The sequence below is a fragment of the Orcinus orca genome, chromosome 2, assembly GCF_937001465.1.
Source record: "Orcinus orca chromosome 2, mOrcOrc1.1, whole genome shotgun sequence".
NCBI classification, from domain to species: Eukaryota; Metazoa; Chordata; class Mammalia; order Artiodactyla; family Delphinidae; genus Orcinus; species Orcinus orca.
The window spans coordinates 118,256,008-118,281,558 of NC_064560.1; the positions used below are offsets into that span (position 1 = coordinate 118,256,008).

Genomic DNA, 25,551 nt, shown 5'->3' on the forward strand with positions numbered 1-25,551 from the left:
ATCATCGCTCATTGCATGTGTGGGCTACTGAGGTGCACTTCTCATCCATCCCACCTTCCTCTACATCCTGTTTACTGTTTCTTCTCCATGCATTGACACTATCACTACATTTCTCACTTTACTCTCTGAAACTCCAAATCATTTACCCTTAATTATTAGGTTGATTTTTAAAATTACAGCTTTATTGACATCTTTTTTAAATACCTGTGTTAGTTTCCTGAGGTTGCCACAACAAATGATCACAACAGAAATTTATCATCTCTTAGTTGTGGAGGCCTGGAGTCTGAAATCAAGGTGTCAGCAAGGCCACACTCTGCTTGGAGGCTCTAGGGAAGGATGCTTCCTTGCTTCTGCCACTTTCTCAGGCTGTGGACATTCTTTGGCTTCGTCGCTTTGTGACCACATCCCTCCCGTCTCTGACTCTGTCTTCACATTGCCTTCTCTCTCTGCGTGTGTCTCAAATTTCCCTCCGCTTTTCTCTTAAAAGGACATTTGTTAATGAATATAGGGCCCACCTGGATAATCCAGGATGCTCTTATCACAAGATCCTTAATTAAGTATGTCTGCAAAGACCCTTTTCCCAAGTAAGATAAGTTTCATAGGTACCAGGGATTAGGATGTGGACATAACCTTTTTGGGGCCACCGTTCAACGATACCATACAATTCGGTGGGTTTTAGTATATTCACAGAATTGCGTATCCATCGCCACTATCAATTTTGCATCATTTTCCTTACCCCAGAGAAAGACACTGTACCAACTTGCAGTCACTCCCCATCTTCTCCCAACCCCCCAGCCGTAGGTGATCACTAATCTACTTTATGACTCTATGAATTTGCCTAGTCTGGACACTTCATATAAATGGAATCATGCAACATGTGGCCTTTTGTGTTTGGCTTCTTAGTATAATGTTTTCAAGGTTCATCCATGTTGGAGCATGTATCAGTACTTTACTCTTTTATTGTTAAATAATATTCTTTTGTGTGGGTTTACCACATTTTCTTTATTCATTCATCAGTCGATGGACATCTGAGCTGTTCCTACTTTTGGGCTGTTATATGTATCTTGGTGTGCACGTTTTTAGGCGGATGTATGTTTTCATTTCTCTTGGGCACATACCTAGGAGTAGAATTGCCGGGTCTCTGGTTACCTTTTGAGGAACGGCCAGACTTTCCCCAAGCCCCTGCACCATTCACATTCCCACCAGCAGTGTGTGAGGGTTCCAGTTTCTCCTGATTCTATTTTATTGTCTTCTTTTATTTGGTGCTGTTGTCCGTTCTGCCTTTTCTGATAACATTCTCGCTAAGAAGAATATTTCCATTCCATTTCTATTAGAGTCACAATTTGTTTCTCACGTTAAAGAAATGAAAGGTGATTAGTTCTAATCTACCCTAACTGTAATATTTACATTTACTTTTGGTTTCACCCTGCTTCCCAGAAACTTAGTACAAAGAAAAAATGCCTATCTCCAAATCCAAAACCATTTTAGCTCTCAAAACCCAAAAAACTCTCCCTCAGCTATAAGCTCAATGAAGGCAGGCACCTTATCTCTCACTTTTTCTTGTAAATTTTGTATGCAGCTTGTGGTGAGCTGTCCAATATTAAATGAGAATGTGATTATTGTCTCATGTGTAAAAGGATTTAATGTTTTATAGGCTGATGGTTTTTCTTAATTATGCACAGATTTCTGACATATTTGGTTATTGTTTTTAATGTGCAGATGAACAGGAGACTGAAGATGTAACAGAAGAATGTAAAGAATCTTAAGCAAAGACTTGCTGGGGTGTGCTTTTAAGAAAGCTGGTAAATTAAATTAAATCACATTTTTTCCAAATTCTTTGAATTCAATGAATGCATTATAGAGACCATTCCTCAAATGATGATTTTAATGTTTGGATTCTCTCTTTCTGGATCACATTTCCTTGATATTTTTGAGACTCGTGGTATAATTGTTCAGTGGTTTTTCCTCATCGAAATTCCTGGGAAAATTTTTTATTGCTAAATTTGCAACATCAGGGATACGTTATAGAAACCAACATTTATGTATGTGTGCTACGTTAAAACTAGTTGAAATGCTATGATTGTTTTGTATTTGATTTGATACGTTGCCACTTTATTGTGATTTAGACAGATTTGATCACCATGAATTGTAGCTTTGCCCCTGCTTTCCCTTCTTTCCTCCTCTCTAATGCCTGTTAAGTAAGTACAACTTGCCGTGGAGAGAAATGAATTTTCTCAACAAAGCAATGTTAGGCTATCCTTGCTATCTTATTAGTAATGGTACTTTTCATAAGCAGAAGTTTGACTGAATTATTACATATATTATATTTAGTTATTTTCTTTCAGAGTTTGCCTTTTACAATGCAGCAAATAAAGATCAGCTACTTAAAAAAAAATAACCTGGGGTACTATTTGAAGAGAGAGGGTTTGTTAGTTACAAGTGAGTAGCCTGGATTCATGAGAACATTTTATGTCAACACTCCATATGATGAATTGGCATTAGAACTAGAAGTCCAATTTATTTCTGATTCTAAAAAAAAAAAAAAAAAAGAGCTATTGTGCAGTATTTAACAAAATTTGGAATAATGTGTATGTAGCATTATTATTTTTCGCTCGAATGTTTTCATCTACTGATATTGGATAATATTAGTGATTGCTTACGTCAAGTTTGCTTGACTTTTTAAAGTGAAGACTTCTATAGCTACTGTTTTCAGAAGAATTGATAGGCAATTTCTTTTTCTAGCCTTTTTCAGTTTATATTAAAACAGCAGTGGTTCTTGTTGATGTTAATGTGCTACAGTGTAATTTGTCTTGATGCTAAGAGTTTTGCCGTGGGTTGCCAGCAGAGGTTAAAAGTCATGATTTTGGACTCTCATAGGAGTGACATGTGTGGCATAGGGTTTGGGTCAGAACAATCAGAGGAGAGAGGTGGTATGGATGGGGATTTGCAGTGGTGATAGAGAGGAGCCATTTTTGCCCATAAGCCTTTCAGAGGAGTGGGGCTTTCTAAACCCATGTGCTTCTGGTGTTTGACATGTATGTGTATGTTTGTGAGAGAGAGAAAGAGAGAGGGAGAGGGAGGGAGAGAGGGAGAGCAGGAAAGAGCGAGAGAAGGGGAGAGGGAGATAGATGTTGGAGAGAGAGCTTATGCCTTTGTAAACTGTTCCTGCAAATGGTATTTGCGGCAGAGTGAATCTTTATGTTACAAGAGTTTAAGAGAAGGAAAGGAAAACAGAATGATTTTAAGTAGTGAATTTTACCATTGAAAGAGGTGACACCATTCCATAGCATGTCAACTGAAAGTACCTCTAATAAGAACTGGCAAGCTGAATTTGTATAATATATTCAACATGAAGGCTCCAGATTAATATATTCAACATGAAGGCTCCAGATTAAAAAAAAAGAAAGGCCCTGATAGGGAAAGAAAATGTTATTAAAAAATAAGTTTTTATTTTAAGGTTCCTTTTAGACCTGAGTGTTTGCCCCAGAACAAGATAGAGAAGAAAAGATATAAAAGAGCAAGAGCTAATTCATTTCAGGAATGAATTTAGGATCTTAAAATTTGAGGTTTTTCTACTTATGACTCCTCAAGAAAATTACTGGCATCACCTTTATTGTAAATTCCCAGAGGACCTAAAACTGCCGTCCTATCCAACTCTTTGAAATGCATGACAATAAAATAGAAGGAAAAAGCTATACCCCGATGGCATAATTTTAATTTTTAACACATCCTGTATTTTAGTACAACCTGATACGAAGGTCAGTCTTGGAGTGAATATGCAGCATGCCTGGGAAAAACCTCCTGTTCCCAGATACTTTTTTCTGTCCCATCTTGATATTTTGAGTTACTTTTGTTCTGTTACTACTTAAAAGTGAATTAGAATTCTCTCCCAAGACTTCACACGTTGAGCTGCTCAGAGAGTGAATGTCATGTTTCAAAGAATTATTTCTTTCAAATCAGTTTTCCAAATTTTATAACCAATACCAACAGCTTCTAGTTCCTGACTCTTCACCTGGATACCATAAAATGATTTGGCAATTTATACTTATATAGGACTATGCTACCCTAGATAGATGTTTCTAGAATGGGAGAGAAAGATCAACAAGGAAAAAGAGTCTATCTCACTCAGCCAGTCCTTTTTAATAGATCTCAAAGCGAGACCTTTAACCTACTCATAAATTTTTTTATTCTACCTGTTCTTATTAAAACTAAAAATTGGCCAGTATTCTACATTCATGGTTAGCCCACCTGAAACTCAAGTTCTGCTTATTGTAAGGCATTGGCCTTCTCTTCACAAAATAATTTGATTTTTTACATGTATATATGTTTTTAGGATTTCGTCCAAATTCGACCTGTCTCTGTAGTCATCCGTTTTTGACCAAAGGTATAGTCGTTCTCCAAAAAGTGTTACCTGTAGAGTTTGACCCAACTTTTCGAGGACAGTTCTTCCTCCGTTAACGTTTCTAAAGCTTCTCCACAACGTGCAATGGTGTTGCCCACCCAGTGCCCTCATTCATGGCTCAGAAGATGTAGCTGTGAATTCTGTGTGCTTCACTCCTGTTTTCCTTTTTCATTGTTTTTAGAAACAGAACTGGACTTTGAAAAGGATTCAATAAATGACATTTAGTGACACTGGTAAAATATGAACTTGTATCCTTTTGGGTCCCACATCTTGGGGGGACATTTCTCATTGCTGTGTTTTTAATATGACAGGTTAATTTTTGTTTTGTTCTTCTATTCCACAAATCCAGCAAATATGTCATCTAAGCAACTCAGTCTTCCTAAATCGTATAGGAAATATGAATGTTCCTGTTACTTACTGTGTTTTCTTTTTGTATATACTCTATTGGTTTGAGGATGGAATTTACCCATACCTCATAACATAAAGCCAGAAAACAAATAAACATGGATACAGTAAGTATAAATATAAATTTCCATATGATTTATTGTTGTTCCTTGTACATAAGAAACAGTAATATACAACTTACACTGCTTTAGAATGTAAAATGGATAAAAATGTGTACAAAAAAAGCACATTCCTAGAAAAGTATTGGCAAATAGTAAAAACAGGGAGGAGGGTAACAAGCAAAAAACAAATCAACAAAACAAAAAGAAAAACGAACAATTCTTCAATTCAGTGTGCAAACATTTTATAAAAATAGAAATACTAACTCTACAGGCAGTATTTCCTGATAAATTATTTAAATAGCATATCTACACAATCTGAGATATCTATTCCAATGGCAATGAGAAAATAATTTATAAAAATAAAGCAATGGTATACAAGATGATAGAAAAACACAACTTTCAGAAAATGTATTTAACATTTCAATGCTATTTCCTTATTGGGAATACTTTTCTGTGAAGAATTTTTATACTATGTACAACATTGACTTTTTTTTTTTTTAGGTACTACAGTAGCTTTAAGTTTGTTAGACATTTAAACTCTTTTCTGCTTGATCCAAAAATTCTTTACTCAGTCACACAACAAATGAGGTAATATTTGTATACAAGTTTCACCTTTGTCATTTATTTCATTTGGAAAAAGGCAAAAATAATAAATGTAGATGCTTTTCATCTCCCTGGAAATAGGCACAAGGGATGGAGCAAAACAGTATTAAAGCCCTCCTGGCTTTCTTTGCAAACTAAAAACACTTGCAAATGGACAACCAAATAATTCCACTTGAAAAAATAAAGGAAAAAAGAAGAATCCCAAATCATTCAGTCTAAGCACAAAATGAAGAGCAGCTTGCTGTGCTGATTTCCTTGTGCCATTCCTATGAAAGTTTTGCTGATCAATCTCAACTACCAGCTCTCAAACACTTTCCATATGAAACCTAGATTCCAGGTAGAACAGAGTTAATAAATAATCTGTATTTACAATCTTACAGTCATGAAGACTTCTAGCAAAGATGATATGCTTACGCTTCTTCCTGTTCCATGAATAGTCTTTCAGACAGATCCTCCAGAATAAGTAAAAAATAAATATTTTACATTGTAAAATGTTTGTAAAAAAAAAAAAAACAAACACCAAACTACAGTCCAAAAGAGAAAATTGGAAAACTCCATGATATTCAGGAAAAGAGAGAGAAAAGGAATGTCTTAGCTGATAATTTTGTGCCTTTCTAACCATAAAAATACAAGCACGGCTACCTTTCCCTTGGGAGGTAGCCCAGTGCTCACTGAGATGGTAGGTTTTCTTATTTCCCTGCTACATCTGCACAAGCTACGTCTGGAATACAACTGACAATTTCAATATAACCAGGCAGTGGCAGCCAGCACTGCCTTGTGCTGGTTTAGTTCTGACTCCCTGTTCTGGTTGCTACAGGTGATGTGTAAGGGGTGGATATCCGGGAGGAAGTCCACAAGCCAGTCTTTTCCTTCCTTCCCTGCTTCTATTTAAGTGCCTATTTACGTGGGTCAATCAGCTAACATGGGTCAGCATCATGAAATCCATCAACAGTCTTTCCCCTGAAAATGATTTAGTACCGAAAAAGGAACAGTCCCTCCATGTTTTCTTCATACAATCGTCTCTTGGGTATGCGCCCTCCCCTTAGGGCTTCGGCCCCGCCCCCCCATTCCCGAGGGAGTAGGTCAGGGCTGGTTTTGTTTGTCAATTCTAGCGAGTCCTCCCTTCTCTCACACGCCTGAAAACGCTTTGGAGTCCACTGCTCAGAGCCGGCCTCACAATCGCCCTCTGCCCTGACAAAAGCAGAGTGGGACAGGCACCTTCCAACCGAAGCAAGTGGATGCTTTTGATTTTTCAAAAGCCAACCAAAGTCATTGTTTATATCCTTGGAAGATTCTTCTCATTCAGAGGCTGAATGCTGAGTCTGATTTGGAAAATTGCATTTTCTTGAGGCAAGTCACATGTTCTAAGAGTCCACACTGATGCAAGCAGAGAGCAAAGGCAGGCAGGGAGGAGTGATCCTGGGGGTTTTCTTAAGCCCATGGTTCCAGAAGGTGCAATACCAGCAATGGTTATGATCAGTCTTTTCATCAACAGTTTGATGATTAGGAATCTGTTAAATAAATAGACAAACACATAAATACATAAACTAATTCATCAAGGCATTGTCATCTTAATATCCCTTAATACGTTAACAACCTAGGCATAGCTCTACTTTTATAATGTCAAAAGCATATTTTAAGATTGTCAGCTTATATAATTACACGTTAGTGTGTTGGAACATGGTTGCTAGGAGCTTGACACTGCATAACCTTCTAGAACTTATGCTGTGCTTTCTAAGTCTTTCCGTGTTAAAACTCTAGGGAGTTTTATTTTACAACTTAAGACTCAAAGATTACACCATAATTTAAATATTGAGTAACAGCAACCATATTTTTTTTACTGTGCTTCATCTTGTGGGCTCCAAGCTTGGCCCAGTAAACGTTTATTAAGCACCTGTTTTGTAGGAGACCCAATGCTAGACTCAGTGAGAGCTTAAGTAACCACTAAATGAAAAAAAGAGCAAAGGTTAGTAGTGAAAATTAATTTAACATGCCAACATGAAGGCAATACTCCTTTCCCTTCCTTTCCAAGAGGGAAAGGTTCTGAAAGACAACCTGGGCCGTAATGGCATGAATAAAACTAAGTGGTGTGCAAGACATAGAAATGTAAAATTTAAAAAATTTTTAGGTATCATTGCTGGGGTCTGAACTGTACAGGAGCTTGTCTGCAGTTTACTTTGAGCTGGCTATGAAGAGAACAGAGATTGCTAAATTAAAATGGTTCACAAGGACTCAGCACTTCATAAGCCACAGTTCATAGGCACTATTTCATTTTTTATCATATGCATTCAACAGCAAAATATAAATAACCCTTTCTCTAAAATAGCCTTTAAATCAGCCTCTCCCATGATTGGCATTCTTGGTATTGGTCTGAACTAGGGATGTCAACTGGTATATTCACTGTCATTTTGCTCCTACCTCTGCATTCATATTTCAGGTCAGAGAAGAACACCATTTCTTGAGAGAAGACGAACAACCCTAGCCTACCGCCAGCATAGGTTTTGTCATAGATGGGTCCTGAGTCGGCCATGATTTTCTTCCCTTCATACATCACCACTCTGCAGGAAAAAGGAAGTCGCGTTAGTGACACCCTTGCTTTTTGGTCCTCTCCTTCTCTCCCGTCAGTGTGACTTAAGTGAAATTTAATCAGAGCAATCTTACCTAATGAAACCCGTCTTTGGCCTGTGGCTCAGACGCCATCTGTAGGCGGTGAAATCTTTCCAGCCTATTTGACGAGGGTCATGCCACAGCGTGCGTACCTGGAGGAAAAGGAAACGAAAAGGTTGAAACAGCCTCATTATGAGATTTATATTTCATTCCATGAGAAACGGTGCTTGAAAGGTACAGAGTTGACCTAAATTAGAGGGCTGCAATGTAGGATTTTTTTCCGAAGGCCTTTTTCATTAGATGTGTAGCCTTGAATGTACATATAAAGCAGAGAGAAGAGAAACTTTTATTTGTTTGTTTGAAGAGGCTAAAACTGCCTTTGGATTTGAAGTGGGCTCCCCTCTCAGACCCTAGGATGTTTTTTCAAAGCAGAACTTAATGCTGCAGTTGGTGATGCGGGGAACGTGATATCTAAGATTCCCTGTCGGGAGGCCTGGCCAAAGCACAGCATCCCTTGTGCTGGTCTAGCACCTCTCCCCCTTCTGCAGGGTGTTGTTCTCACCTGGCCGGGGGTGTTTCCTGTGTGCCACAGGGCATTCCGCAGGTGCTCGCCAGGCCCCGTGGTGGAGTTCACGACCTTCACAGAAAGGCCGGAGTATCCCTGAGCCCTTGTGGGGTTGGTGTCCCAGTAGGACTGAGTGACTTGCTTCCACATCACAACGTAGAAGCGGCTGCTGGACTGGTAGCCAAAGACAAATCCGGCATAGTCATCATCCCTTTCGGTGTTGATGAAGAAGGTGCCACTGAAGTCCACAGCGTTAAACTCATCATAACCTGGAAGAGGAGGCCAGACCCAGGTTAAAACCGGCAGCCTTCGGGAAGTTCTCTGTTACACTCCTAGGCATTTTTTAGCACCCATGGGGACACACACGACTGCCAGCTTTTATATTTGCTTCTTTCCCCTCTATGCACTGGCCTTTCGTTAGAAGAACTCACTACTCACCTACAGCAAGTCCAGGATCGCAGTTGACGGTCTGGACGAGTTCTTTACCCTGATGGCGTACAACCCAGTTAGGGTCATTTTGGGACGTCCCTTTGGGATCTAGAGGAATCATCTGGAATCGGCGGAAATCGGTCTCACTGATGTCAACGTTTTCGGGACAGATGTCATCGATGTCTGGCACGTTGTCCTGGTCAAAATCATCTTTGCAAGCATCACCTCGACCATCACCTGAGGCCAAAAAGGCAAGAGTACAGTGAAATTCTGAAATAACCGTGACTGGTGCCAGAAATTCACTGTCTTCTCAAAGCTGACATTTGGTCTGTTCATCCTTAAATGCATTCAGCTTTGTTTTTATTTCCTGAATCCAGACAGCCATGGTTTCAGTGACTCTCTTTAAAAGTGGCTCCAGTGACTCACCATCAGAGTCCTTCTGGTCAGGATTGGGCACGAGCCTGCAGTTGTCTTTGTCATCAGGAATGCCGTCATTGTCATCGTCATGGTCGCAGGCATCGCCCTTGCCATCCTTGTCATGGTCAGCCTGGTTGGCGTTGGGCACGTAGGGACAGTTGTCCAGGTTGTTCTGGTGGCCGTCTTCATCAATGTCCTGATTGTTGTCACAGGTATCTCCAATGCGGTCCGAGTCAGAATCGAGCTGAAGGAGACAGAAACAGAGGGTCAATTGGAGTATGAATCATTGATGCTAAAGAGAACTTCTGTAAGATTCTCCAGTGTTGGATTCGGCCAGTGAGGTTTGAAGTCTATATGCCACTGCCAAAAGCTAGTCATATTAACAGATTTTAAATGTTTTTCTTCTTGACTCTTGTTTTCATATGACAGTTTTAATAGGGATTTTTGTTGTTGTTTTTTTTAAAATAGAAAACTGTCGAAATAAAATTCAATAGAAAGCAGTAACTAATCCCCAAGGATGGAATGCCATGTTAACTGCTTATATTTTAATGATAAATGAAATTCTTTGAGTACAATTTGTTATTTTCCATTTAAGTTTTCAATTAGGAAATTGTTGACACGTCAGCATCTACTCTAGGTCATTAAATCATGGCAACATGGCACTGCTTTTTATACATACTTGGAAATCCATATGGTGGGATCAATTATTTTCTTCTTTTTTTAGGTATTTGGTTTTATATCTCTAGTCCATAATGGTTGTCAACTGTTGGCTCAGGTAGTCAGAATTCTAAATTTTTTCAAAACTGTACTTCTCAAGAGTACTTTTTTACATTATTCAGTGTATGTGGGATGCTTAGGGATTATTTATACACAAGTTGAAATGTTTCTTGCCAGTATTTATGCTCTTTGCCATTAAGATTTTTACATGATTCATTAACTGTTATAAACTTTATTATTATCGGAAGAACCAAAAACTCATCCAGGGAGGTTAAACGGCATTGAGGTTTAATTTACAGTAAGATCCAAACTCAACATAGATGACCCTCAATGCCATTTGATCAGGAAAGCTATCCCAGATCATTCATGCTTTCCCATTACAGCCCCAAAGAGATTCATCCTGTTGCTTTCTGTTTTATAGGAGCTCAAACGAACAAACATTAGGAGCTCAGCTGGACTTCTCATTTTTTGAATCTTTTAAAAATATTCCCATTTTTAAAAGCTGGTTTCTATGTTTTCAGAACAATGCCTTAACTTTCACAGCTAGAAAATAATGATGAGCAATTACACAAGAAAAGGAACTTGTTCTGGCTGATGTCTATTTGCAGCACTCCCTGGCAGTGCTACGGAGAATTATCTGCTTGCAGTGCCAAACACTTGAAGAATGACAATGAAACAGGGATTTCTCCAGTTTGGGGGAATTATTTTTAGTTTGAATTTCTTGCAGCCAGATTATATCATTAGCCATGAAAATGGTTGTGTATCGTGCTTAGGGATATTTTCTTCCACCTCTTCGTTTCAAATATGATTAATATTCCCGTAGAGTCGTCAGTCACAGATTTCTGCTTTGTATAATTTATCTTAACAATGGTAGATCCCGCTGAGCAAGTCACATGGACCTTCTTGTAGAAGACAGGATTGACACTACAAGACTGTCACACTAAAGACCTATGAGACTCTGCGAGGAACTCATGTCAGGCAAACTGTTCACATGAAAATATTACAATTGGCTATGAGAGCACTGAGAGCCGTGGTAATGTTTGAACTGTTTAACTCCTCTATTTTTTTAGAGGCCTAGAAAGGGATATTCTAACACTTTACTGAAAGATTCTGAAAGGAATCCACCGACCTGATCTGGATTGTGTTCCAGGGGGCAGTTGTCACACTGATCTCCAACCCCATCCATGTCAGTGTCTCTCTGGTCCACGTTGTAGACATACTGGCAGTTGTCCCGTTCATTGAGGATACCTGCAGAGAACAGGGGACAGGTAAGAGCTGGAATCTCCAGCCTCAGCTGTTTCAACCAAATCGCACACTAACAGCCAGGGCTGCTCAAGGTTGAGAGCCAAGTGAGAGACACTGGGGCCCGCTGGAGTCAGGGAGTGCCTTACCGTCCCCATCAATGTCTGCTGCGCAGGCGTCTCCTTCCCCGTTGTTGTCCGTGTCAGCCTGGTCTGGGTTGTGGTTGTAGGGGCAGTTGTCACAGCGGTCTCCCACGTCGTCTCTGTCATAGTCATACTGGGCTGGGTTGTAATGGAACGGACAGTTGTCCTGCAAAGAGAAGAAGCAGAGCATTTTACAACACGGTCCATGAAGCCCGCCTCAAACCACATGCAGAATATTTATAAAACTGTGAAAATATGCAACAATTATTTTCTATTTAGTGGATATACTAATTGAATCCTCTGTAAAATGGTCACTGCAAAAGTTAAAAGCCAGGACATAATGAATGAAAAATGAATTGCTGTTGGTTACGAGTCAGTGAGATGTAAATAGAAACTCAACATCACTGCTCTCAGTGCGCTCAAAGAAAATCTTAATGTGACTTAGAGAAGACATTTGAAACCAATCTGGGGAGCGAAGTGTCATTTGTTCACATATTGTAACCTCTTGCTCCAACCGGGGGAAGGGAAGGTTGTGATGAAAAACAAAACCCTCATTTAAAAATTCTCTTGGCAACATCTATGTCCTCAAACTACTGAAACACAACAAATAACTTCTGATGATCCTAGATATCAGTAACTTCATTGAATCTCAAGGTGTTACAGGCTGTTGCTGAATACAAAAGCTGAAAGAGGAGTAGAAAACGTTTTTTACCCTGTCATCTGGAATTTTATCATTGTCATCGTCATCGTCACAGGCGTCGCCGATTCCGTCCTTGTCATAGTCTTCCTGCCCTGAGTTGGGAAGGTTGGGGCAATTATCCTGGAAAGAGAAGACACATTACAGCTGCAGTTTGCATGCCTTTTGCTCAGCTCAGGCACCAGAGATAAACGCTCTAGACTTTGTACACGCTGGGAACACAGCCATGCTCTGCTGGTATTTGGTAGAGAAGTGAACATTTTTTTGGACAACATAATCGACTGTGGAACACAACTGCCCACAGGGCCTGCTGCCCCATTCATGATCTTGGCACCAAGTGATTTAATATTAATAAGAATTAGGGCTGCTCTGCCTTTGGATGATTTAATCTTTCAGTTTCATTTTCAGACTTTTAAGCATTTAAAATCCCTCAGCCTGTTCCCTTGATAAGGGCTTTCTGGAGGTGGGCGAGGAAAGCGGGGGCTACCTTTTTGCAGTGGTAAGTTGCATTGGCCACGCACACCAGGTCCTTGTTGGGCCAGCCGTCCAGGTCTGTGTCCTCCCCACAGATGATGCCGTTGCCGGCGTAGCCGGGCTTGCACTCGCAGCGGTACATGGGGTCACTGTAGTGGCTCAGGTAGTTGCACTTGGCATTCTTGTTGCAGTCGTGTGTGCCGTCCATGCAGGGGTTGCGGGGCTTGCACACCTGAGGGTACATCCTGACATTAAGGCAGAGCCTTCGAGAGTCCCCAGACACCGCAGAACCAAGAACCCAGATCCCCATCGTCTCTGAACAGACAGAGCTCCATGGGAAGAGTGTGGGTCCTCCCCATCCGCCCCTGGGTATGTCCAGGTTACAGGCTAACGTGGCTTTATGTGCGTTTTCCTTGAAATTGCTCAGCACCTAGGCACTTAAAAGTCCATCCACTCACAACTTGTTCCAGAGCAGCATTGTCAGAGGTGATGGACCTGTTTTCCTTGCTGGAGGTACAGTGGATTTTCTAGTCCCGTTTCTAAGAGCTAGGTTGTCCACTCACCCCCTTCCCTGTTTTTTGTGAAGGGTATAAGATGACGTTCCCTCCTTTCGTGGCTCTTTCGCTCGAGGACACCCCTCCTTCACTCCCGTCTACGAGTCCCCTCTGCTCTACCTGTTTGTTGGTGGTGGCATGTTCCACGCCCCGGCCAAAGGGCTGCGAGCCGGTGAAGCGTGGTGGGCAGGGCAGGCAGTTGTAGCCGGGGTCTGTGTTCTCACACCTGTGCTCTCCGTTGTGGTTGAAGCAGGCATCAGGGACTTCTTTGCACTATGGAAGAAATAGCAGTTTGCTTCGTGTTTAGAGAACACTGCCAAAGGAAATGACTAGGACAGGTGAGTTGCTTCCCTAGGTCTGGTAACTCCCAGCTTCTCACCTCATCAACATCTTTGCACTGGATGCCATTTCCGCTGTAGCCCGGGGGACAAGCACCACACTTCCAGCTGCCGTCAGGGTAGCTGGTACACTTGACGTCCGCAAAGCAGGGATTGGACAGGCATCCATCTGAGACAAGAGAGACAGGCAAATGGTGGGTCTCAGCTGCTTCCCAGTAACTGCCATTCCGGACACTTAAACCAGGGTGTAAAATATTGTAGGGTCTAAACAACTGATAGCTTGTTGAGATTATGCTGTCTGTCTGGCATTTTAGAGTAATCAAATCACTCAGGACCATTCAAAGCCGAACCCCTGTGAACGCTAACCATGGCACTCAGTGGCTTTGTCCTGGGCTGCATGGCTTACCGATGGGACAGTCCTGCTTGTTGCAGATCTGGTTTTCTGTCACATCACCAATGCAGTCCTTGCCTCCAAACTGGGGTGTGGGGTTGTTGCAGAGCCGACTCCGTTTCTGCACCCCTCCTCCACAGGTGACGGAACAGATGTCCCATGGCGACCAGGGTCCCCAGCCTCCATTGACTGTAAGAAAATGAACCACAGGCCAAAGTTAACGCCGATTTTCAAACGCCTTACCTTCACAGGAGACTCTCCTGAGTGTGTTCATGCTACCCTGACACATGGAAAGAATGTTCTGGAAGAGGGTGAGTCTGAAATTGTTCTTTCTGTTTTCCATTAAAAGAAGCTGCTGCGCTGTGCAGGACTGTGCTTCTATTTGTTTCTCTAGGAAGGGACCTTTCCCTGTCCATGACCCACCGAGCTGGAAGCTGCAGATGCCAGCCAGCCAGCTGGGCAGAGCTGCTGCCGGGTGACGCGTGCACTTACTGGGGCAGGCGTCTTTCTGGCAGGCTTTGGTCTCCCGAGCTTCGCCCTCACATGGCTTCCCATTCATCTGGGGGCTGGGAGAGTTGCACAGCCGGATTCTTGTGATCACACCGTCTCCACATGTTACAGAACAAGACGACCACGGGGACCAGTGGCTCCAGCCGCCATCCTGTTTAACTAAAGGACAAACCAGATGGTTATACGGTGCTTCCCATGAGCCAAGCTCTGTGCTAGTGCCTTTAAATGCATTATCTAAACAAAATTTTCAAACTAGCCCTATCAAGAACTATTCTTACCCCCGATTTGCAGATGAGGAAAGAGCCTCAGAGAGGCTAAGTTGTGCTCAAGGGTGCATAGATAAGGGGGAGACTTGGGATTAGGTCCAGAGGCTAGAACCTGTGCTCTTAACCTCTGTGTTATGGAGCTGCTGTTGGTGACGACAGGGACAGGTCAGTTCTCCGCATCCCCAAGTGGCCAAGACACTTACATCTCTTGTCACACTCCTGAATGTGGCAGGTCCGTGTCTGCACGGAGGAGCCCTCGCATCTGTTGTTGAGGCTGTCGCAGGAGCGGCCACGCTGCTGGATTCCGTTGCCACATGTCACAGAGCAAGAGGTCCACTCAGACCATGGGGACCAGCCATCGTCCGCAGAATCGCTGGCTGCAGAGGACATGGGCGCATTTAGCGTGCAATCATTAAAACAAGCTATTCTTTAGACTGCTCTGCTCAGGACTTTCTTCTTCCCTTGCTAGAGGGTGACAAGCAATGTAGTTGTTAGGCCAGTGGCCAAGGGGTTTATGCCAGGTCATTCTGTGCACAGCCTCGTAGGAGTTGCATGCTTTGCCTGGGCTGGTACAGCTGAGCCTTTTCCCTGTGTGTGTTCCTATTCATCACTCCCTCTCTCCTCCTGTCTGCATTTCAAATGAGTTTCCCTTTTCTGACTTAAGATATTTCAGTAGGCAGTTCCAGTCCCAGGCTTCCAAAAATACTTGAGTTTTAGGCAACTTATAGGAGTCACTTCTGCCTTTCAGGGGAGCCAGAGACCATGTGTTTGGCAGATGAAGTTGAAAGCAGCAGAGCCGCTGTTGGCTGTGGCTCCAGCTCGGTCATGAGGTTAGTCAGTATGTTGCTTCTCTCACCCTAGCATTTGGGACCTTTTCTGCATATATTTTCACAAGAGGAAAGTGCGTTTGTTTATCATCTGCCCAGGCACGATGACTACAGTCACGTCTAGCTGTATCTGACACGAGACAGAGAACTTGTTTTCTCTTGCCATCAGCTGGAAGCTTTCCTAGCAATCCCTGATTCAAGTTCAGAGCTCCGCCAGTCCCCAGCTGGCTTTGTTCCCTTTAACCCACACCTGAAGTGATCTCTGGAGGGGACTGGTTATTCTGAGTTGTGATCAGTGTGTGTAGGTGCAGTGGGTGTGGGAGGTGTGGGTGTGAAGGGTGAGTGCTACTTTCTCATCTTATTTATCTTAGTTGTGATGAATCATTTTTATGACTTGTACCTACTATACTGTCTCAGCAAAGTGATTAATTCATACTGGCAACAAAAGCCAGGGATTGGGTACCATGAAACAACACAGTGCCCTATTTCTTTTATGGCCCTGACACTCAAACTGCTGTTTTGTCTTACGTCTCTTATGTCTGTATACAAAATGGGTAGAACTTTCAGGCCCAATTAAGTCCAATGCTCGCACCAAAGCCATCCATTTCTCTGGTGAGCAGATTTTTCTTGACTCTAGGCCATAAGGTCAAATTCTAAAAACAGTCAGCTTAGAGCTATCACTGCTACCGAGTCCTCTCTTCTTTCCTCAAAGCATAGGATCATTCTCAATAAGCTATACCAAGATTATTGCCTGTACTGTGATCCAGGGGGGTAATCAAGTTTAGTCATAAGGGCACTTTTGGCTCTCTACAGCAGACGAGCCATCAGTTAACCAGGTGTCGCAGCAAGAAACTGAACGAAAAACATCTGATGGAGATGGGGGTGGGGTTCAAGCACTATGTACAGTTGATCCAGTCGCTGAAGCGTGATTATGCAGTTTTAAGAACTTACGCCAACACCGCGGGCAGCATTCTCCATCAGGAACTGTGGCATTGGAGCAGGGCATGATTGGGCAGGACACTTTCTTGCAGATGGTAACTGAGTTCTGCAGGGCAGGAGTGAGGGAGAAATGGTTTACTAGGCATATTGCAAGCTGAAGTTTACATATTGAAACATTTCCATTACAGGTTGACACGTGGTCAGGGCTGTTAAATGCTCTAGTGGAATGATTTTAATAGAAGATCTGCCTCTGTCATGTTGGCAGCCACCAGTACTGTAGAGACAGTTCTGGTGCTAGTTACTTGTCACTCCACCCCTCGGAGAGAGCTTTCTTAATTGCCACTTAGTCACTTTCTCATGCACAGGACAGCGTGAAGAGTTTCTCCAGCGGGAACCACTGAATGTCATGGGTCAGATCTATTACTCTGCATCTAAAAATCAAACTCATGAAACTCAGCCAGGACTTGAAAAGTTTTAAATTATATCTTTATGGGGAAAAGAAGATCCATGAGCATCGTATCTTCTCATGTATAGATCTGGCTTTATATTATATTGGACGAGAATGGGAATTTAGTAAATCTGACTCACAAATCCAGCAATCCGTGATTTGTATTTCGGCTTGACTTTGCTCAATGAGTCAGGTAAACCCCCTTCACTCCCCTGCCCCTGGCGTTGCAGGGTGGGCGGGGGGATCCAGAAGGACATACACACTGCAGGCAGTGCCATCTGAGCTAAGTGGGCAGTTCTGTCCTAACATGGTGGGCTAAGTGATTTGAACCGCAATCAGTACTGTATTAAAAGAATCTCTGTGTCATAGCTGAATACGAATTAGGCTTGGGGGGAAGAAAGTTCAACTAGGTTTTACTTACCTGACATTCAACACTTAGCCCTTGAACTAAAGCAGGTAAGTTACTGAGATGTTTAAGTAGATGTGTTCTTTTAGATACTTAGCCTGGGGTATCATTAAGACTTTGAAAAACTCTTGGGCATTTAAAGATTTTATAGATGTCATAACTGCATCTTAAGAAAAAGACACCATTTGGGTTATCAGGCCATGGAACATAAAAAGGGCCTGTGTGGCTATCTGGATCTTCCCCCAGAGACTGTGGCTTCAGTGCACCATCTATTCGTATTTCAGTCTCTCGAGCCCCTTACCTGGCAGCGACACTCAGTGCAGCTGTCCACCGTCCACTCCTCGCTATTCCTGTACTGGACTCCGTTGTGGTAGCAGAGCGGGGGCCTCCTCAGCTCATTGACCAGCTCTTTGTTCTCTTCAGTCTAAAAGGGGGAGAAAGGTCATTAGCGTCCAGCCTCACTTTCAGTCCCTCAGCATCATCGGTGGTACACGTTCGAGGGCTCGTGCTAGCGGGCGGGGGGGCAGAGGCCACTGACCACTTTGCGGATGCTGTCCTGCAGCGTGGTCACGATGGTGCGCAGGCCCCTAAGCTCCAGGACCATGTTGGATAGCTCGTCACAGGAGATGCCGCACATGGCTTGCAGATCCTTTGTCTTGTGGCCAATGTAGTTGGTGCGGATGGCAGGGCTGGAACCGTTCACCACATTGTTGTCAAGGGTGAGAAGGACACTGGTAGCTGCCAAGGAACAGAGGAACACGATGGGGAAAGTTATAGAGGATCTTCAAGCAGAAGACCTCACCTGCCAGTCCCCAGGGTTCCTAGCCGTAAAAGACATTTCATTTTGGGTGAGGGATGCAGGAGGACGGGATGCATGTGTGTGCTGTTGGAGGTCACCTTTATATACCTCTTAGCTATGTTCCCTGGGGTAATTTATGCACAACCACCATTGCATACGTTTCTCAACTTGTTTTGGGTGGAATTGCCCCAGTTTCCCTGTATGCCCTAAAAACACTTACAGCTGGAGCAGCCTTTGTTCCTGAGGATGTCTTCTGGTGTGGTTCCAAAGACAAATCTCACGTTCTGCAGCACGCCCTGTGGGAGGACACACATTATTTGTAGACGCTTGGTGGGGGAGGGGGGCGGGGGTCAGTGGGTGGGGGAGACTGTTTATGCTGGGAAAAGCACGCAACAGATGTTCTAGAAGTTTCAAAGAACTCCCTTTTAAGATCACCATGTCAAAATAACACACCAACATGAACAGCCAAACAACTTCAAAAATCTTAACTGTGTCTTGTGCCAAGTCTTCAGTGTTGTACAAAGAATTCAGTTATCAGCCTACTCGGAGACACAGGAAATGGAATCTGATACTGAGACCGGAGGATATAATGACACTCTCCAGTGTCAAAGAGTTAAATGTGGGCGTTTCAAAGCCACAGATACAAAGATCTAGACGTTTAAGCATGGAAGAAGCTGCAGCAGCAAATAGCCACTATTTTAATCTTTTCTTTGAGACCAGTTACATCCCCATGAGGAATCAAATAGCAAAGTGGTATTTATTCTGCTCCTAAAAGTACCCACTTCAAGCAGTATTGTAATTGCTGGAACACATTTGAAATAAGTTCTTTCCTTGAGAAGAGCATAAAGAGTATTTAAGGTTTTGAACAGGCTGTTATAGGAAAACTATTTCTTGTTTCCTTTAGTGGTTTTCAAAGCCTGGTCCCCAGAACACCAGCGCCAACCTCACCCTGGAACTGGTTAGAAATGCCAATTATCAGGCCCCATCCCAGACCTATTGAATCTGAAACTCTAGGGGTGGGGTGCAGCAGTACCCATTGTAGCAAGTCCTCCGGGTGACTCTGATGCTCCCTGAAGTGTGAGAACCGCTGCTTTAATACACAGGCAGGATTTCCTGTCCTAGAACCCCTGCCTCTCCTGTGATTGCCCTCCTGGCAGATCAGCTGCCTCTCAGTCGACCCCATGGACCGGGAATTGAAGAGGCCTCACCTGGAAATTGTCATTGACACCTCCTTTGGCGATGCGGAGCCTGGCGATGCTCGCCAGGTCCCTGGTGAAGATGCTTTGGATGGGAGCATCCAGCTCAGCATTCTCCATCTTCTCACAGTCGATGTAGAGCTGGGCCCTGTCCTCCTGCACAAACAGGGTGATGCTCTTCCACTGGCCGGTCGCCAGGAGTGCTTCTTCCACCGACACCACATGCTGCTTCCCCTGCACGGTCAGGCTCAGGTCCAGGGTGCCCGCCTTGCCATTGGAGACCACGCTGAAGACCTGGCCGGAGTGGTCTTTCCGCTCCACGGCCAGCAGCGTGCCCCGGGTCTTCTTCATTTGCCTCAGGGAGGCCAGGAGGAGGAAACCTTTCTCCACCCGCACAGCATCCACTAGGTCTTGGAACTTGTCGTCAGGCACAGGGGGGATCAGGTTGGCATCCTCGATGCGGAAAGCGGGGCTGGAAGGGTCAGGACCCTTCACCAGTCGGCGCCCGGAACCCTTGCGGGCAGCCCCCGTGAGTTCAAAGATGTCAAACACGCTGTTGTCTCCCCCAGACTCTATTAGACAAGAGCAGGACACACGGTGAGCTCTCTGGGCTGGGCCTGGGGTGGGGCTCAGCTCTGGGGTGTGGGGCAGAGGGACAGGGTGAAAGCTCCTGGCAGCCACCGAAAGAGCTGAATAAACACCAGGGTCACAGGGAACCTGCATCCCGACGTTCGGTCAGGGCTCAGGGGAGAAGAAGCTGGGAGGGGAGTGCATGGGAGGGAGGCACACCTGGGGTAACCGGACCTCTTCCCTCCCCCCTCAAAAGGTATTATACAGACTCACCTGGAATGCGGTTGGAGCCGCACACATGCCACAGGAACAGGACACTGAGTCCCCAGGCCAGCCCCATGGTGGAGCTGTTTGTGCCCAGCAGGGAGCCTGCAGCAAGAAGCACAGAGCCCAGGGTCAGAGGCAGCCAAGCAGGGCGGGTGGGCAAAACCTGGCTGGGCTTGGGGCCGGGTCCCTGGGGATCCCCCTTTGGCTCCACGTTTGCGGCAACGAGGGGCAACAGTACTTACTTTGGAGAGGGCAGCAGGAAGAAAACGAGAGAGTTGAGGGGAGGAGATTGTGGGGCAAGACCAACAATCGGGGGGCGGGGTGCTTTTCCTTAAGAAGTTGAGGGTAAACAGCAGCATCAGGAGATATAGTTTGGGGGCCCGGGGAGGGCACGGGGGGAGTCTAAACTCTTTTCTAGAGGACTGATAGAAAGGTTTAGGGAAGACGAGGAGAAGAAAATCTTGGGGTGTCCTGGCGAGTTGGTTTGTGAACCCCAGGGCTGGAGAGGATGGCCCTGGAGCCCTTCCATGAGAAGGGTCCCCCAGCGGCTGGGAGGGACAGGATGGGGAAGACGAAAAGTATGAGATCCGGGGTCCCTGAGGCGCCGAAGCCTGGGAGCTCCAGGTGGATGGCCAGGGCAGCACTGGTCCTCGGCGGCCGCCCAGGGACTCCTTACCTGTGTGGACACGGATGCAGAGGCCGGGGCCGGCGACGAAGGCGCAGCGACGGTACCGAGCGCTGGAGAAGCACGGGCAGAGCGGTACGCCCGGAGGCCGAGGGATCGGAGGCTGCGCGGGGAGAGCTCGCCGTGGTGAGCGTTCGGCGGCCGGCCGGAGTGCACTGACTGGCAAGGCGGTGGAGCCGCTCGCTTTTAAAGAGGCGCTCACATTCCTGGGGTTTCCTCTGGCCAATGGGAGGCCGCCGGGCAGGAAGCGGGAGGGGGGGGCCAGTCTGGGTTCCTCTCTCCGCCCCCCGCTGCCTGGCGCACAACTTTCCAGCTAGAAGGGGAAGGGGGGCGACAGGGGTCGGGCCGAGGAGCACTGGAACTTCTCAGAAAATTAGGTGCCCGCCCACGCGGCCTTGGCGCTCATGGGCTCAGCACTTTGGCTCTGGCGCCGCGCGGCCCCGTGCGCTCTGTGCGCATCCCGAGCCGACGGGGCTCTGGACAGCCACCCAAGACCCTTAGGGGGGCTTTCAGGCAAACCCGTTCCCTTGAGTGCCTGCGCGACGGCTGAAGGGTGGACACGAGCCCGTTTGTACGGGAAAAACTGAGCCCGACGGGGTAAATAGGACCATGAGGAAATCAGTTGTTGAAGGAGTTCCCTCTTGGGTACTTGTTGACCCTCGTCCATCCATCCAGGTGGGGTGGGGACCATGGGACCCACTTGGCGCCGCGCTCCTGCCCTCGCCCCACGCCTGTCCTCCGCCTGACCCCGCCCCGCGAGGGACGTGAGTAAGGTGTCGCGCCGGCCAGCAGGGCGGCTACGGGGCTCGGCTTCCCACGGCGCGTCAGGGCATCCTTTCTGCAGCTGCCGGCCCCGGAGTCCCCGGGCAAGTCCCTTCTCCCAATTGCTGCGGCGCTTCCGGGGCTGGCCGCTTGGGGGCGATATGCGAATTCTGATCAAGGGGACGCGAGCTGACCGCTTCTTTCTAGTCAGGAATGTTAAGGAAACTTATTCTTATCCACTTCCCTCAAGCCAACATTGAAATTGTGTCTTGAAAAACAGTTTTTGTGCCCACTCGTGCTTCTTAACGTGACTCCTTTGGAGGTTGGAGGATTTGCAGCACCATCTGGCTCCAGGGTCTCAAATTATTTACAGAACAGACCCGTAGAGTAATAAATTACCCTCTGCTTATCATTTTATTTCCTTTTTTTTTTCTTTTTCTCCCTAAACGTTCTTTTCATTTTTCGGCTCCCGAAACCGAGGTGTGGGTTACATTTCTGTGGGTGCACCAGTTGCCGTGAGCGCTGCTGCTTAATATGTCTGTCATTGGAAGTCTGGTGTCCAAGCCACCGTCCCAAGCCAGCATGACTCCAGCTGCCTGGAATTCCATTCATCACCTCTGGCTGGGGCGCCAGCAGCTACACTTCCCCCGCTGTGATCCCGCACCATCAGACTGGCCCTGGGACCCAGGGAGCAGGTAGTAGCTTCACCAAATAAGGATCTCAGCCACCGGCCAGGGAAAGCCCCGGGGTTCACTTCCCTCCTTAGCATTTACGTGTGGCCGGACTCCTGACTGCTGGAAACACCCGCAAGTTTACATTCATCCCACAGCAATTTCACTTTTCTTGTGTGACAAGGGGCATGTGGGTGACGGAGTGTGTTCTAGTTACTCAATACTCAGCAAGCACCTCTAGAGGATAAGTGTGTTCCTGAGACAGTTGTTTGTTTGTTGCTTAAGTAATAACTGAACCTGACAGAGTTCACGGGCTGGAAGACAGAAATAAAAGTCTCTGTTGCATTAGTCAAATCAGATTCCTGTCGTGAAAGTCATAGGTAATGATTCATCCAAACAGATCTGAAGATTCCAGAGTCAGCAGCCATACACAGCCCTCCCCTTCCCTCTCCTTCCCTAGTGTCCTGTTTGCTCCTTGAAAGGTGACTTTTTTTTTTTCCTTCACTTGCTACTAATAATGCCCTAATAAACTTAGGGACGGTTTTCAGAGGATGGCCAGCTGATGGCTCCCTGCTCCTTTGGCTCATTTGCTAATTTTATACAGATGAGCAGAGGGCTCGAGGGCCACAAGTGGCCCACCAAAGCAGGATACATCTCTCCTTTTATAAAAACATCATCTCCTTGAGGCTTAGCCGCAAGGACAGAGCAGAAGCTCCCTGGAATGCCCCTTCAGGCTAGCCACTTCCGGGACTGAAGGACTGTAGGAATCCCTCTGGAGTTTTCTTGGAACTTGGCTTCTTTCAACAAAACAAGGAGAAGAAATCTATAACCTTTTATATGCCTTACAAATGGGAAGGTGACCTGTACGGTGGCAGGGAAGAGCTTTCATGTCAGAGAAAGCTGACAGAGGTATGGGAGTTACTTGTCTCAAACACAAAGGCCTTGCCCAAGCCATGGTACTCCAGTTTTTCTGGTGGAAAGGATCACAGTGAGAGGGGTGTCTGGGTCGCTGATAGGAACTCACCCACAATCCTGCTGGTCATCGTGTGCTGAAAATATTCCCCAGAAACCTAAAGAATTTTGGGACGCTTTAGGAGAGAAGCAGGATGGGAAAAGGGGAAAGACAACCTATACCTTTAACGCGGGGGACATCGTCCCTCTTGTGTGTATGTATCCTTGACCAGCAAGTGCTGGGATTTCAGGCCAATAATCTGACATGGATCCAAAGGATGGCCTTCCAGGGAGAGGGTCTGGTTCTCTCTTTGCTAAGTTGCCATCCTTGAGGATTAAGTATTTAAAATAAAATTGTAAGGTATATGGCATTTTGCTATATAGGATTTCCTTTTTCCAGATTCCCCCTAATTGCATGAGATTGACCTAAAAACACTGTCAATACATAGGAAGAAAGGACAGTCAGTAATAGATAGTTTAAAAATTGCATGTGATTAAGGAGAGCAAGATAATTGAGAAAAAAAATTTTTTTGTTTATTTAGCAAAGAGAAGCAAGGTGGGCTTGTATTTTGTGTAGGAATTTTTTTAAAATGCTGGAAATGTTCAGCATTTTTCTTAGTAATTTCCTAGAAGTGAACAGCAACCAAGTATTGTTGTATTCTACAATAGACCAAAATCACATCATCTCTAAAATGAAGACAGCAGAAATTCATTCCTTCTGAATATTTTTCCTAGATCATGGTTCAAAGTTGTTTTACTTCAGCTGCCTCGATGGTCAGAGCCAGAGGGAAGTTACCAACAGGTTTTTCTTATCCTTCAATCAAATACCAGCTCAAGCTCCCCCCTCCTTCACGAGATGTTCTCCAGCGGCTTTAAGTGGTCTTGTTTCTTCTTTCTGTGATATTTGGAAATATGCATCCTCTCTACCACATTACTCATCACCCTCCCTTCTTTATTATACAGTTTTTCAAAATCACTTTTATTTTCTTATGTGTAAGGACTAGAATGTAAATATCCAAAGGTTTGGGCTTGGGAAAAGCTCTAATATTTGAATTTCCAAATTCCTTTATACTCAAGTCAATGTATGGCCCAGAAAGACTGAGCGCTCACCAGCTACCCGACTCTCCAGCATTTCCTGCAGTTATTCCTGAGCTCCTGGGGTGATGGACCCCTGAACTTTGTACCCTTCCCCCACAGAATTGAAGCAAGACCCTTGGAGAATCCGTCTCAGTGGGAAAGGGGTAGGACTATTGCTTTAAGGGTAATTATGTTCCCCGCCACCATCTCCCCTTCCCAGCTGGTGATTGATTTGGGAATTAGCATGAGACCCAGTTCTGGCTAATGAGAGTTTTGCTGAAGGCTTCTGGAACCAGTTCTTCCTCTGAAGAAAGAGCCATGTGAAATCAGGTTTTCTCCATCTCCATTTGGACGTGAACGAGGATGCTGATAAACGCTGTTGGGCGCTGTTGGCTACCGGGGGAGCCAGACAATGTGAGACCAGCGCTAGAGAAGGAAGGGCAGAGACGTGGACAGAACCTGTAAGTCAGAGCACATTTTTGAGTTGCTTAATCTGCCAACCTTAAAGGCCATGTACCTCCCAGTTTCTCTGGATATGTGCTTATTAGTTAAGCCAGTTTGTTGTTTTTCGTTACTTAGAGCCACAAACGTCATAAGTTATGCAGCTTTTAAATTCCCTCTGCTTGGTCTTTTCACACACATTTTGCTTGAACCTCTTCTGAATTTTTTAGGGTAAGAGAAATAAGCACAGGTCATAGGATAAAAATGTTTTAAAGACTCTTCACGTATATTATTAAGGTGCTTTCCAGAAAAGCTGCAGTGTTCTCTCTCTTCCTGTCCCTTTGCCAGCAGGCCAGTCTAGTCCCAAACATGACTCACGGCTGACTGGAGAGAGACAGAGTGTTACTTCTGATGTTATTGTGTCTTTGCATCCCTTCTTTGGGGAACTGTGAGGTATAGTCCAGTGGGTTCACAAGGAAAGAGTATGCAGAATAAGCTTATGTGGAATGAAGGGGTTGGGAAATTGATCTGCTGGGAAATTGAGGCTATGGGGCAAGAAGACGGACAGAGGAGATGGTGAGGTTTTGACCTGATTCGAGAGATGGAAGTGGGGAAGATCAGCAAGAAAGGAAAGTGAGGACACAGAGGACA

General features: G+C 45.0%; 2 protein-coding genes across 2 annotated transcripts in view; one reads left to right on the forward strand and one right to left on the reverse strand.

The window, feature by feature from the left end:
• FSIP1 (fibrous sheath interacting protein 1) overlaps nt 1-4,920 on the forward strand; it is a 207,826-nt gene extending 202,906 nt beyond the window's left edge. The window contains exon 12 of the mRNA XM_033435831.2: nt 1,720-4,920. Within this exon, the coding sequence (XP_033291722.2) occupies nt 1,720-1,766 (47 nt within the window). The 3' untranslated portion in view covers nt 1,767-4,920. The remainder of the gene's footprint in view (nt 1-1,719) is intronic.
• A 1-nt stretch (nt 4,921) lies between these two features.
• Nucleotides 4,922-21,150, reverse strand: THBS1 (thrombospondin 1). The gene is made up of 22 exons (XM_004274013.4): nt 20,990-21,150; nt 20,320-20,415; nt 19,489-20,048; nt 18,501-18,576; nt 18,020-18,219; nt 17,783-17,905; nt 16,640-16,733; nt 15,065-15,238; nt 14,578-14,754; nt 14,101-14,274; nt 13,736-13,863; nt 13,477-13,629; nt 12,816-13,034; nt 12,344-12,451; nt 11,638-11,797; nt 11,376-11,494; nt 9,539-9,773; nt 9,122-9,349; nt 8,681-8,952; nt 8,173-8,270; nt 7,930-8,069; nt 4,922-7,022 (listed from the first exon to the last, which is right to left on the reverse strand). Exons 2-22 carry the CDS (start codon nt 20,384-20,386, stop codon nt 7,015-7,017), a joined length of 3,513 nt encoding a protein of 1,170 aa, XP_004274061.1. The 5' UTR covers nt 20,387-20,415; nt 20,990-21,150; the 3' UTR covers nt 4,922-7,014.
• Nucleotides 21,151-25,551: the final 4,401 nt, after the last annotated feature.